The 15,130-nt window shown below is 47.4% G+C and overlaps 2 protein-coding genes across 2 annotated transcripts in view; both read left to right on the top strand.

The window, feature by feature from the left end:
* The window catches only part of IGSF21 (immunoglobin superfamily member 21), a 47,240-nt gene extending 35,846 nt beyond the window's left edge, over nucleotides 1-11,394 (top strand). Inside the window, exon 11 of the mRNA XM_031556617.2 lies at nucleotides 8,664-11,394. The gene's annotated coding sequence lies outside the window, so the exon portion shown is untranslated. The remainder of the gene's footprint in view (nucleotides 1-8,663) is intronic.
* KLHDC7A (kelch domain containing 7A) lies at nucleotides 391-3,616 on the top strand. Its single transcript, XM_019622408.3, has one exon. It carries the CDS (start codon nucleotides 545-547, stop codon nucleotides 2,930-2,932), a length of 2,388 nt encoding a protein of 795 aa, XP_019477953.1. The 5' UTR covers nucleotides 391-544; the 3' UTR covers nucleotides 2,933-3,616.
* Nucleotides 11,395-15,130: the final 3,736 nt, after the last annotated feature.

The following is a 15,130-nucleotide window of genomic DNA, read 5'->3' as shown; positions in this document are numbered from 1 at the left end:
TCTGCAGTTCCCTTTCCATCTCCACCCCAGCTTTATTTGCAGCAGTTTGCCCTCCCCAAGATCCCAGCCCCTCTCCCCATGGCTCGTTATCCCTCACTTTCAGGCTCACCACCAAATGAGTTCACACAGTGGCTGTTGGGATACTTCCTGTCACCCTTTGTTAGTGAGTGTGCTGCCACATTATTCATCTGGTAGCACAGAGCAGCTGCTCTGCGTTGGACCAAAGGTCTGCCCAGCTGCAGGCTGTCTCCTCCCTTCTTTTCCTGTGCTCAGCTTTCACCTGACTTCGCCCCTCAGGGAGATAGAACAGGGAAATAAAACCTTTCTTGGGTCAAACAAGTTATTTTCCCCTTCCAGCACTATTACATAGTAAAAAGCAATGGAGCGAAGCAGAATTGGCAGGATGCATGGAGGATATACATTCCCTCCCATCAGGTCTGTGCTTCCTTAAGTTCTCCCAGAGTCTCTTTGTTTGCCAAGCTCTGTGTCACTGTTCCCTGCTAGTGACACTTGAGCCCTCCCTGTCCCGCCTTGCTCAAATACGATGAGCTCCCATGCAAAACTCCTGTGTGCTCAAAGTCACCTTGCCCAAAACTCCTGGCCGGTTCCGCTGGGGGCTCAGCAATCATTAATCGGATTCTTCACATTCTCAAGTGCTTGGCACAGAAAAATGAACCAGTGGGTAACTGTGCTCTGGCAGTCCGACATGCAGCTGACTGGCAAGCTGGTCCTTTCTGCCGCCTCTCTGCTCCTGCTGACTTTGGCATACAGATTTTACAAGTCCCGCTCAGCACCTGGAGGCAACAACCCAACATCTGATGCTTGCAAAGAGAAGGGGAGAAGGGAAAATGCAGTCCCGGATGGACAGAATGTGGAGGGTCTGCGGCACAGGTGGGTGTTTGGTGCACGGAGTGGTGGTGATGCCCAAGCGAGCGTCCCAGATCCATGGCGAAAGAGAGAGAACATTCTGCCAGCGAGTGAGGAGGAAGACGGAGGGGAGGCAGAATCTCATGACATCAGGGATCTGAATGAAATGCTGAACGGGAATGAGGGTGGTGGGAATGGACACAGTGTGCTTGTCCCACACATCGTACTTCCTAACCAGGTGGCAGGGGATGGAGGTGCACAAAGCACCGAACAGGATTTGGCCAGAGGAATCACCAGCCAGGAGGGGGGCAGTGGGACAATCCAGACCCTTAGTGTCACCTCGGAGCTGGGGGTAAAGATAACAGCAAGCCACAGGGAAGCAGATACCTCCTACTCTTTCTCCTCGATTGCAAAGATCCAGGTGGAGGAGAGCTACATTGCTGAGAAGACAAAGGATGGAGATGGGCGGCTGTCTCCTGGCCTCAAAGGTAAAGTCTATGACTACTATGTCCAGTCCATCTCCCATTCAGTATCAACAAAAAAGTCTCTCCCATCTGCCTCTGTGGGGACAGCCTTGAGCTCTAGCTCAGAGTGTGTCAGGGAAGAACTGCAGTGCTTGGAGTGGGTCAGCACAGAGCAACAAAGATTGGAGCGGGTCAGCGAAGAGCTGCAGAGATCAGAGGGGGTCAACAAAAAGCTGCAGAGCTTTGCCACTCCGCTCGCTGAGACTCACTCCCAAGAAACAACCGTGGCATTGCAGGACTCTACCATCTCTCTTACTGTCCCATCGAATGCGGAGAGCTTAGAGAAGGACCCCAAGCCCCCAGCTCCCACTCGCAGCATCAGCCGTAAGAACAGTGTCCTCCAGATTGCAGAGAACTCTCACCTCCAGATGCCCATGGATGGGTTCTGTGTCACACCAGCCAGCGTGCCACCAGCAAGCCCTCAGCCAGATCTGGTGGGCAAAGCCAACTTCTTCCAAACATCACCCTCCTCCCTAGACACCCATTTGGACCTGGGCAACTGCTTTGATGTCCTCTGTAGGGCCAAGGCAGAGAAGCTAGGCTTCCTCCAGGAGGCTGCCTACAAGGTCATGAGTGACAACTACCTACAGGTGCTGAAGACGCCCTCTATATATTGCCGCCTCAACGCCAGTGAGCGGGACCTCATCCTTCGGCGCAGAATGAAGGGGAAGATGTGTGTTGTTGTGGCAGACATCAGCACACATGAGCTTGGCCTCTATGCTAGCCGACTCTGCAGCTATGATGACAAAGGGGACCGCTGGCATCACCTTTGCCACATGCCACCAGAGGTGGTCTCCCAGGGGTGTGCCATGTGCAGCATGTTCAACTACCTCTTTGTGGTAGCAGGCTGCGAAGGCTTGGGCCGCACACCTTCCAACCGTGTCTTCTGCTACAACCCACTGACCAATATCTGGAGGGAGATCTGCCCCTTGAACCAAGCACGTCCTCACTGCAAGCTGGTGGCCTTGGATGGCTGCCTCTATGCCATCGGTGGAGAGTGCCTCTACACAGTGGAGCGGTATGACCCACGGTATGACCGCTGGGTCTTTGTTGCTCCACTGCCTCATGACACCTTTGCTGTAGCCCACACGGCCACAGTGTGTGACGGGGAGATCTACGTGACAGGGGGCACCTTGCGCTATGTGCTACTGCGCTACATAGCCCGTGAGGACATCTGGACAGTCAGCCCAGCTGGAGGCGGCAAGGACAGGACAGTGGAGATGGTGAGCGTCAACGGTTTCATCTACCGCTTCGACCTCAATTGCAACATGGGTATTGGTGTCTATCGCTGTAGAGCCAAGGCCAAGCTGTGGTATGAGTGTGCCACCCACGCCAAAGCCTACCCAGCCTGTTTCCAATGTGCCGTGGTGGGCAGCCTGGTGCATTGCATTGGTCGCCACTTCCACATCCGTTTCTTGGCTGACCCCATCTCACCGCGCTTTGGGATCAAGGAGCTGCAGCCTTTCCCTTCACCCCGGGGTAGCCTGATCCCAGTTGTCCTGGTGCTGCCATGGGCAGGGATGGAGCAGACACAGGTCTGAGATATGATGAGATTGTGACAACCAGGTAACAGAAGTCAGCAACCTTCATTTACAGCTTTCTATTGGACTAACGCTATTGGGACAATGTCACATTCACTTACCTTCCACTGACGGACCAATGCCATCAGGACGAGGCACCACCTCATCTTCCCGTTCCCTGTAAGTGGAAAAGAAGAAAACAGACTGCACTTGAACACACACAAATGCAGCACTGGGGACACAAGAAAGAGCAAAGCTGGAGCTGGGTGGACTTGTTTGCCTCCAGGTATTTAAATGCAGGTGTGTCTGCTTGAATGCAAATAAACTCAGGCTCCCAGCTACCTCCAAAGATTGCTGTTTTGCAGACAGCAGGTTTTTAATACTGGCCCACATGCCCAACATATGGGGGGCTTTAGGGCATAGAAAGACAGCAGTGAAATTTGGTCCATAAGAGGCATCTCCAGAGCACGTCCCCATCAGTATCAAGCTGTCATTGAGCCTTCATGTCACCCTAGAGTGGGAGACTAGGGACCAAAGCATCCCATCAAGGTATCGCTCCTTCTATTGCCTTGTTACCCATTGCCTTATCCTCAGCCCAGAATAATATATAAATAAATATTTATACAAATGCAATGTAAATTACTGCTATAGATTTATAGACAGCTGGTCTTAAATAAAATTAATGTGAACGTTTGGTAAAATTAACCACAGGCAACTGTTGCACATTGTTTAAAGACTAATGGGAACAAAGAGGCCGGTGTGTGTTTTATATTGCTAATTACTGCACAAGCAGTGTCTCCAAGGAAGAGTCCAAAAGCAAAGCAGAGCTCTCACTGTGAGCAGCTGGTTTGGCATTGGGGCCCCTCATCTCTTTTTCCTGGGGTTGTACTGTCCTCGCTCTATTTACATCCTAGTGTCCTGCCAACAGCCCACTTTGGGTAATTGCATTTTCTTCCCCTAGCTCCTTGAGCAGCTAGAAAAATGGATTGTCATCTGTCATGTCCATCGCTGCACACTGCTGCGGTTCCTGTACCCATATCCTTGATCAAGCACAAAGTGCATTCAAAGCACTCAGAGATAAGGGATGGCTCTGGGTGCCACACTGTGTGTCAGTATGATGTGGGAGAGTGTAGGTTCATGTTTGTCCAGGGTAAATTTTCTGGGTGTGAGCAGGGAAATATCCTCAGTTTGTTTGGTTTGTTTTTCTCCCAGTTATTATTGCCACTTCATCTCATTCTTTCTGCCATCGCAATGAATAGCCCAAATGGCACAATTAGAGCACGTGAACATTCATGGGTTTTATGGCTACGTGTTTTCATGTAGCCATAAAACCTGGCACCATAAGTCATTAGCTCAAAGCTCGAAGTCCACAGCCCCGCAGTACTACTTCTCTCTGCATGGCCTAAAGTAGATTTCAGGTCCCTTCCAACACAAGTTGTTCCAGGAAAAAGCCTTGAAGATCTTCCCATAACATTTGGTGGTATCAGTGGGGACCTTCCTACCAGTGCTAGGAGACCTTGGGAGGAGGCAAAGCCATGCTAATTAACCCTTGTTAATTACATTAATTGTACACTTCTGCTGACGGAGGAGGGCAATGCAACTCTCCCATGCTAGAAAATGTAATGGTCCTGGTCCTTCATCCTACCCCACCAAGGATGTGCAATATCTTTCTGATATGATGCCTTATGAGTCAAAAAACTTCATTATTATTAATATTAAGCTCCTAATTATTTGGTTACCTGCATAGCCATTCTCAGAGCAGCTGTCCCAAAACTTTGGGTATCCCCAGGAAGGTGGGTGGGACAGATGCAACTGGACCCCTTTCAGCTGACAGCTCTTATTTCAAGCTTTGTAGGGATCCTGCCCTTCTCATGGTGACTATTTGCTTCTGCATGAGGTTTCACCTGAGATTTAACTCCTCGTTCTCAGGACCATGCAGGCAAGGATGAACACACTGCAATAATTAAGCCTTTTCTCATTCCTCAGCATGATGACCAATGAATAGCACTCTTGCACCCTCCAATATTAACACAATTCTCCTGGGGTGGCATTCTGGAGGTTGAAGGTGCCGAGGATGTCCTGTGTCATTGTGCAGGCAAAGCAAATTTCAGGCACAAAGCACACAGTGATCCTACACTCAAGGACGAAATGAGTTTTGGCTGAGGTAGGGGAGAGCAGCACAGAGGAAAGGACAAATGTAAGGCAATACACTAACCTGGATGATGTTTTTTTCTTGTGACATTGAGGCATTATTTTTGTAAGTGGATTGGTGAGGAACTTTTGTTCATCCTTTCAGCACTTACCCCTGGCCCATAGCACCAGCTCTGCTCAGCTCCCAGAAGAAGAGATGATCCCTAGGTGTAACTGCTCAACCACACTGCTTTACAGACTCAACCAAATACAGCCCTTGCACTAAATTTGGCATTTTCTTCTAATCAGGAAGCTCCATTATGCACCCCACCACATTTACTCAGGCAATTACATAGTTTAATGTACATTGATTCAGATTTCTAATTTTTACATTTTTGATTATGGCAGAAAACAGTGAATGACGCATTTCTTATTTACCAGATACTCTTTTCCCCTTTACTATATGCCAGGCAGCATCCAAATGGAAATTGGAAGTCAATTAAAGAAGTACAAAACTAGCATTTTAAAATCCTTTTCTTTATTAGTTAAACACTGCTACCTTCAATGTGTCGGCTACATCACAGGGGAAAAAAAAAGCAAAAACTGAAAAAGTGAGCTTATCCAGACATGTTTTGCATTTAAAACTGATGTGATACATGAAAGAAATATTAAGCACAGCAAGCTGCCAAATTAAGCAACTCTTTCATGACAAGAAGGAGCAAGCTTGTATCGGTACCTGAGGTTGTTCAGAGGAGACCAGTGGGAATTTAAGAGCAGAGAAAAAGAAAAAAGAAAAATCTTGGTGCCTGAAGTAACCATCAGCCCCTGGCTATGGCTTCTCATGGATGCTGATTATGGATACTACATGATTTTGGGACATCATGCTATTACAGGATGGATTGCCAAGGGGGAGCCTCCATGAGACATTTGGAGGTGGAGAAATGTCCTCTCATCTCCCGCTTATGGGTTGGTGGTTGGACTTGATGATCTTGTTGTGGTCTTTTCCAACCTTAATGATTCTGTGAGTGAGAGTAGAGATGATGGTTTGATGACCGTACTTGGTGATCTTAGAGGTCTTTTCCAGTCTCAGTGATACTATGATTTATTTCTTTGACCCTTCCACCAAATTGCCCAAGCACTGCTTAGTGGAGAAGATGCTGGAGGCACCAACATGAGCCTGGTTTGCAACCAGGAAGGTGATGAGGAGCTGCACCCAGACTGCTCAACCATTTGTAAGCAGACGTAGATGCAACCACTATGGTTTGGTCCAAACACATCCTACTGCACAGTGCCCAAGAGCTGCTTGGTAGCATCTTGCTCACCCCAATGGGCCTAGAGGCTGCGTCTTGCTCCAATGAGGACACAGAGAAACCAGGGAAAGTGAGCATCCCAGGGATGTGGGATCTCAGTGGGATCAACCACCCTCTACACAAAGACCTCACCTCAAATTTATGCCAAAAGGTTGAAAAGATGGGAATCAGAACCTCGTGTGCAGAAGTGGGGCTCCTAGCACACCAGGGACACCCACCAGCACTGATAGGTCAGCAGTAATGAAAGAAGCTATCAGGAGAGCAGGCGGCCAGCCAGCCAAATGTAATTAGTGGCATTTGTGGAGAACAAACCTCAGCAAGCATGGGGAGGGAACGGAGCTGGGGGAAGGGAGCACATCCCCTCGCCTTCATTCTGGGAAGAAAACATGGCCATTTGGAGGCTGTCCAAGCTGGAATAACAGGCTGGTGAAGGACTATTTAATTAAAATCCACACGGCGTTTGAAGGGAAAAGGGCTCAAAATGAATAAGCATGGTGATAAAATATGCATAGGCTCCAGCAGAAGTTCTCCCTCCCCAGCACAAGCTTTTGCTTAAAGCGTTGATGGCTTTTGATTCACAAGCTTCAGTGAGGAGGGAATACTTGCCAGCCACTATTTCAATCCAGCAGGGAGTTTTTTTCCGGGGGTTATAGCAATGCTATAGTTTAGGATGTGTCAGCATCACCATCATAAACACAGATTAGAAATGCTATAAAAGGGGAATAAATAAATAAATAAATAAATAAATAAATACAACCTACTCTCCTGGCTGGAGTTTACCATCCTGCTAGCTTGGGCCAAAGGGAAATTTTTTCTCCATTACTAAAATAAAACCAATAAGGCTACTTTCTATTCAGAGTCAAGAAAGTCAGAGTGGGGGAGAAGGGAAAACTAAAGCTGTAGAAGGAAGAAAGGGACGGTTGTGATGAGAAAGGGGACTGGGGTGACCAGATGACACTTAGAGACATCAACCATGGGGTGACTGGAGAAGAATCTGGGGAAATGCTCTCTCACAAAGCTAATATCTAGCTAACCAATACTAGATTTAGTGTTATTCCAGTTCTTTGGGTTCATCACCCCCTACAGTGCCTGAGATGGATAAAAGAACATGGTGAAGGTGCACATGAAGCACAGATGCAAATTCTGTCAAACCAGAAAGCAATAAACATTCATGCTGCTACTTCAGCTCTCACCCCATCCTGAGAGCTTTCATCACCTCCTTGAGCTTTTTCTATCAGCTCTCCTTGGGCAGTGTATTGCAATTTGCTTCTCACCTTATGGTCGCCCTTTTACAGTCCAAGACCCAGCTGGATCCCACTGCTGCCCCTTTCCCCTGCTGACCTCAGGCATTATAGAACCACGTAATCATTAAAGTTAGAAAAGACCTCTAAGGTCCTTAAGTCCAATCCCAGCCCATCCCCACTAATCGCATCTCCATGTTTCTTGAACACCTCGAGGAATGGTGATTCCACCACTTCAGATTTGTCGGAGCCAAGAATCCATCCCCAGAGTGCTCCAGGGTGGCTCAAAGCTGCCCACAAAGGATAAGCAGCAGCTCCTGGACCTGTCCCGGGCTATCATTCCCAATACAATCCCATTTAACACCTCTGCCAAGGAATAGAGACTGCAGGTCCAGCCCCAGGGCAAGCATCCACCTATGTACAGACACTGGTTGCATTTCCCTTCCCCACATCATTATCCTAAGGCTTCTCTAACATATGGATGGAGCAGACAAGAGGAGACCAAGCAAGCGTCATCCAAAGGTCCAAGAGACCTTGCAAAACCTCTTGGAATAGATAGCCTAGTCAATGCTATGAGGATGCTGTGCTCTCATCCTTGCCTCCTTTCACATGTAAGGGTTTTTGAGGCTCCCCAGAGCTGTGCAAAATCTCCCTTGGGAATTCTGTGGCTCCCGCATTGGCTCTTTCAGGTCAGCTCTTGACTCGCTGGGATTTTTGCCTCCTCCATCCCTTTCCCACTGCCATTATGGGCTGGCAGTGCAGCACAGCCAAGCCCCAGCATAGGCAGAGTGGCCACCACTGATAAAGGGCTTAGGGCCTGTATCAAGAGTGAGACAGGCTCTGTGAAGTGTCCCAAGGGTGCCAAGCTGGCTCCAACCCAACTCCCTTTCCCCTTTGCATGAGCACATTCAACGAATTCCATATTAATCAGCACTGCAGGCAGCATGTTCCTGTATGCCACCAGCAAAGGACTGGGTGAGGGGAAACACAATTGTTCCACCATCAACATATAAAGCTCCCTCCATGCCTAAAACCCTTCCTAGGGGTCAGCTTCTTTGCTTTACTCCTCAGCACTGGACCAGAGCCTCTGCATCATCATGCCAAGGACTGTGCCCCACCACTACCCGTGCAGCTCGCAGAATCCACCCTGCAGTGTGCTGAGAGCATTTTCCCACCCAAGACTGTAGGATTTATTCCTACTCAACATAACATCATGAGCAGCAGAGCAGTTGCAATTAGCTGGGAAATTGCTGGGAATGGGAAGGATGGCACAGGAATGGATGCCCATCAATACCAACATTTGCTAAGCAAACAGCTGGAGACCTTGGTGATGAGACCTCCCTCCCCCGAAAAAAAGTAAAAAAGAAGGATTTAATATCTTGCTGAACCAACATGGCCCTCGGAATGCAACTGGGCACTCAGGACTGGGGAGGGCAGAAATCGCAGCTGGTACTGCCCACATCCCATCGCATCACAAAGGCTCTTGGAGTGACTTTCTATAAAGGTGAAATCATTTTCAGGATAGGGATCAACTTCCCTACCTGTATACCTATTTTTTAGGACTCAAGCATGGAGCATCCCCAAAAATTCTGCAGCATCACAGGAAGTTCATCTCAACCCTGATTTGGCAGCAAAGGCGTTAACTCCCAGCATAGATGGATTTTCCCTGCCCTTTGTCGATAAACAGAGCAGCAATTACGCCACATTTCTCTGATGGCTACAGGTCTTTAGAAAATAAACACAATAGCACTTCACTGAATATCAATGACACACAAACACAATCCATAATTTCACTGGCAGCTGAGGCTTCCTAACTCCGGAGCTCTTTTTGTTGTTGCTGTTGTTTAAACCTTAAACAAAAAAGAATCAGATCCTTTCATGTTTTACAACATTTTCACCCTTTCATTTTAATGGATGGTGACTGCATTGACATCTGACCAACTGGCTTTTTTTTTTTTTTTTTTCCTCCGGTGTTTTCTTTGTTTTTAAAGCTTGTGGCCACAAAACAATCGCTCAAGCAAAATATTCATAGGGAGAATTGAAATCCTCAAGGGGAAACAGGTTTGCTCTTGGTTGCTGTTTGGTCACAAGAGGACCTCTTCTCTTCCCCCCCCCCCCCCCAGTAAGAAGAAATTTTTGCAAAAGTGTTTTTTCTATCATAAATGAGTACTGCTTACACTCCCTAGGGCACTGAGGCCATTGCAAACACTCCAACACACTCGTACAGCTTCCAAGTCTGTTTTACCACATTTTGCATTAAAACTGGTGGAAAATAACAGATTTTCCCCTTTTTCTCTCTTTTTTTTCCCCATTCCCAGCCTGCAAATCAATACCAAGCCCAAAATTCAGCGGGGCTGCAGCACAGATCATCTGATCATTTTCTGAATTTTACGTGGGTTATGTTTGCAGAACATTCACCATGCACAGTTTGGGGTTGATTCTCAATGCAAGCTCTCTGCTCCCCATTGATTCACATCCGCAAAGCCTTTGGCCCAGGATTTCCAGATGCTCACTTTGATGGGCTTGTTGGAGCCCCAGCACCTCAGTTATGTATGCTACTCATCCCTTACGAATTATTGCATGCAAAATCAGCCCCAAAATCCCTACTAGCAAGGATGGATGCAGGAAGTTCCACACCACCCTCCATATTGTGGTACCCACAGCATACTCATGCTCCTTCCTTATATCCCTTTGCTTGAATGCATGTTTTTTGACCAAGACAATCGTAAGGTCCCCTAAAAAAACACAAAACTTAACAGAAATCTGGAGTGGGACCCATAACGGGAATGGGAAGTGCAGATTTTCCCCCTCTCTGATTTTTCTCTTTGCACATATTTTGGATTGGAGCAGACAAGGGAAGGATTCCATGCAAAGCACCAAATAAGAGGAAAATACTATATGGGAATTGCTAAGTCACAGCCTGAACCAATGATAGAGCACCTGGTGAAGGGACATAGCCAGCCCTGGGAGCACAACTCACCCACGCAATCAGAATGGTGGTACCAGGTTCCCTAAGCCTCATTTAAGGGCTAGCTGCCACAAGAAAAGTTTCTCTCTCTAGAGATCCTTTCTTTTGGTGTATTTGGTGAGCCCTGATCCCTGGGATGGGTAAGCAAATCTTTATTTCTTTAACTGGATTTTGACCATCACCAGTTTTGGGGGAATTTAGAACTTGTTTATCTGCCATTGCCACATTTCCACAGCTGAATGCCCTTTTCACTGTTGCATCTGTATTTTTTTCTCTTTCATTTGTAGCTTGCACCCTTCCCAACTTTTCTTCTTTTGATCTTGCACTATTTGGTGTTCTTCTATATATTATTACTACCATAGCAGAAGCTGACATGTTTCTGCAGAGAAACCCAGAAGGAGCAGAATAACAGATTCCAAGGTCAGACTGGGCCATATGTTTCTTCTCAGCATTACAGACACACCACTCAGTAATTCCGGTGGAAATGGAGGGCTCACGTCTCACCTCCACTCCCAAACCCTTGATCTTGCACTAAGACCCTCATTCTTCTTACACCCCAATGGAGAAGAGGAACACTCATTCCTTGACACTGTTCACTTCCTACATGAAGAAAAGGGAAGAGCAAAAACAATCATTTCAGTGAATTTCATCCAATTTACAGTCTGGCACTTAGTTCTAGCAAGCCAAGATTGATGTAGAGGACCTTGAGACTGTGGGGAAATGCGGGCGGGTATAGGGCTTGTGGGAGGTGGGTCGTGGGTGGAACGGATGTACATGGGTTTCCGGGGCGTTCGGGTGTACGGGTATAAAAAGCTTTGTTGCGCAGCATTAAATTGGCATTTGGCGCTTGGCACTACGTGTCCGACCCCTTTGTCCCTGGGCTGGGGATGTCCAGAACAGAAGGGTTGTATGGGGCTGCTGAATCACAGCCTGAACTTTTGATTGATCACCTGAGGCGAGCAATGAGTCAGCCACAGGAGCACAGGTGAAGGCAATTCACCTGTGCTACAGGAAGGGTGGAGCCTGGCTCCACCTCTCCTAGAGCCATTTAAGAGCTGACTTCCAGTGAGGAAGGATCTCTCTGGAGATCCGCTCCATCAGGAGTTCATCTCGCGAGCCCAGGACAGGGTGAGTGACTTTCTCTCATTTCTCCAGTATAAATTATATTAGCCAAGCTCTGGATATATATATGCCATCTATATATCCATTGATTAAACAAGGGTCATAGGTTTAGTGTTGCCTTGCGAGTAGCCAAGCCAGAGGCAACAGACTTATAGCACGTGGTCTTATATGGTTTCATCCCTTCCAAGTGCCCCAAAATTGTCAGAAAGAGCACTTCACGTCACAGCAATGGGTATTTTCACAGGCAATAGCTTGCCTGAGTCTGCCATTGTGTAGCTTATACTGCAAATCACTACTAGACAAGGCTCAGTGCTTATACAGTTGCATACTCTTCCTATCAACCACTCAAAACCACTGGATTTTGAACTCTTTAGGGAACTGTTTGGCAGGGTGGCATGGGAGAAAGCCCTGGAGGGACAAGAGGCCCATGGAAGCTGGTCAGTATTCAAGGACCATCTCCTCCAAGCCCAAAAGCAGTGCGTCTTGTGAGAAAGAAAGGCTGGCAAAAATGCTGGGAGGCCTCAACGAAAGGGCTCCTGGACTTACCTAAGCTCAAAAAGGAAACTCATAGGGAGTGGAAGCAAGAACAGATAACCTGAGAGGACTACAGAGAAGTTGTCTGAGCAGACGGGGATCAGGTAGCTAAAACCCAGACAGAATTAAATCTAGCCAGAGACATAAAGGGGAACAAGAAGAAATTCTACGGGAATATCATACGGGAATAGGCATGCAACTGCTCTGTACTTAGAGATTTTTTTTTTAGAGTGTTTGGTGAACCCTTAGAAAGGGGTGAGTGATTCTTTTTTATTCCTAGGTTATGATCTCTACCTTTCTTGGGTGATCTGAAACTGTTTGAAAGCAGCTGTATTTACCGTTGCCTATCCTTACAATGCCCTTCAATTCTTATCTATGGGAGATGAATGAATTATATCCACTTGATGCTTCAGACCTCTCTCTGGGGTTGTAGAGCATAGATGCAGATGGTACTGGGGGACCTGATTGGCTGGGAGTCAGCATTAACTTGAAGACTGACCTGAACCCTGAGCTTAATAGGAGCTCCAAAGATAATCGTACAAACCTACAGTGCAACTCTAAACCTAAACCTTAACTTGATGCTAAAAATATCTCTAACGCTAAATGTAGCAATAAAAGTAGTGCTAAAAGTTTACTGTAAAAGTAACCTTAACACTAATCACTGTGGGGGAAAAAAAAAAAGGTTAAAATAACCATCGTCTGAAAACTAAAAGTTACATTACTCAGAATTCTAATGACCCTAACAGTAATCATTAGACTCGTACCCTAAAAATGTGCTACAATAAATTGAGAAAATTCACAGTAGAAGTAACGCTAACAGTAATCCAAATCCTAAAGATAACCCTAACCTCAACACTGACATAACACTACTCTTTATTCTAATTACCTTAAAATTTAGTGTGTTAACCCTATTTAAAAAAACAACCAAACAAACCCCAACCCTAATAGTAACAGCCCAAATCTCTAATAACCACGCCAGCCACTCTAACTGCCGTAACAGAATCCAAATGGCTATTTGGAAGTCTGACCCCAGACTACAATTCAAAGCACGCGCTGAGATACTGCGCATCCAGACCCCACAGAGACACTGTAAAGCTGCCACCCCTCTCCCTCCCATGTCCTGGGCACCGTTTCAAACCTAGCTCTGCAGCTGTGGGGGACTCAACAGCTCAAAGAAGGTAGGCCCTTGCACAGCTGAATGGTCTGGGACTGATACAGAGTGGCTCTGTGACTGGTGTGATAGAGGCAGGGGATCATCCTGACCAGAGCTCTTGAATTGTTTTGCTACAGCTGGCTCGGGGGGAGGGGGAGGGGGTCTGCGTGCACCATACCCTCATGCAGAGTCTCTCTCTGCAGTCGCAGCAAGGACCGGAAGAGGGCAGACACAAAGCTGTAGCTGAGCCTGATGGACCTGCACAACTTTCGGGCTGTCTTGTGAGAGGCAGCTGTGAGGGATCAATTCTTTCTGTGCAGGTGAATTCAGATTTTCCATCTGCAAATTTAGGTGGAAAACTGCTGTTTTCATTAATCTTTGTGGAAACAACATAATGGTCTATGTGAAACTCAAAACTACAGCTTTGTGTGTTGGCAGCCTGTAGATTTGCTAGGGCCTAAAACTGCCATTTAATTGCATTAAAAAAAAAAAAGCCAAGAATAAGTGTGGAATGCATAAAAGGCATTTGTAAACAAATACATTAAAATAGGAATGTGACAAAGACCGAGAGGTCACTAATGTGGCCCTGAGCTTCCAGCTATTGCCCTTTCATTTCATTATTAAATTTTGCTTGGTAGTTAAGTTTTGGCGTGTGAATATTTAAAAACAATCTAACGGATGCTAACAAAAGCAAGAGAGTGTGACATGGATTTGATGATACTTTACAGATATTCAATAAGCACTTAGTGCAAGTTTGGGTTTGGAGAAGCTTCCGTTGTTTTTTCGTCTATTTCTTTTTCCTCCTCCCCCTCCGAAATTTGTGGTTTTTTTCGGTCATCAAAAGAGAAAATGCAGTTGGAAAAGTTGTTTCCGCGGTCTCTGGTGCCACCTCGTGGTCAATCGCCAAAACTGCAGAGATGTTTCCGCGGTCTATGGTGCCACCTCGTGGTCAATCGCCAAAACTGCAGAGATGTTTCCGCTGTCTCTGGTGCCACCGCGTGGCCAATCCGCGGAATTGCGGCCGTGTATGTTATTGCGTGCCGCAGGCAGCGGTGGCGTACGTTGTTCTCGTCCCTCTGCGCAGCGAGTCCGCTGATCTCTGTTCTGCTTAGTTCTCCAGGCAATGGTGCGCATGCGCCCACATACTTATAGATAGCTCCTTTTCTGTGAAGCACTAAGGTGCGGGCGAGCAGTCAATTCTTTCACGGCCGGCTTACCTATCTTTTCCCCTCCTTTAATCGAGGATGCACCCTATTTCTTCAGGTGGTTTTATGCCCGGGAACAGACCGTTTTTCCTCCCAGCGGCCCCTGCGCCCGCCGCTGCACCCGATTGGTTCAGCGTTGCACAGGGCCGTCGACTGCCTCCCCACCTCGGGACCGCGCATGCACAGTAGTGCAGCACTGCTTGCTGCCGCCGCCCACGGGAGAGACCTTGGTACTGCAGGCACTGCTGAGATTGGCAGGCAGCACAATGCATGTGCATAGATGAAGAAGTGGCACGTCTGAGTTTTGACGGCTCTGTGCAGTCATGCACAGATGATGAGGGACCAAAAGAGGGGCCCGTTCATCAGCCCAGACAAACCTGGGGGTGAGTGGGGAGATCGGGTGGATTGAGCATACAACTGGCAGGGGGTGGGGAATGGTCAGCGATAATAAGGGACACGGTTTTAGAAGGCTAATGGGAGCATCTTTGGGTCACTATCCCAAGGGGCATTCCCTGTGATTCATCAACCCGGAGAGGGTCCAGATCAGCAGGCGCGA

Source organism: Meleagris gallopavo, chromosome 23 (genome assembly GCF_905368555.1).
Source record: "Meleagris gallopavo chromosome 23, MGAL_WU_HG_1.1, whole genome shotgun sequence".
NCBI classification, from domain to species: domain Eukaryota; kingdom Metazoa; phylum Chordata; class Aves; order Galliformes; family Phasianidae; genus Meleagris; species Meleagris gallopavo.
This window is presented reverse-complemented; position numbering and strand designations above follow the sequence as displayed.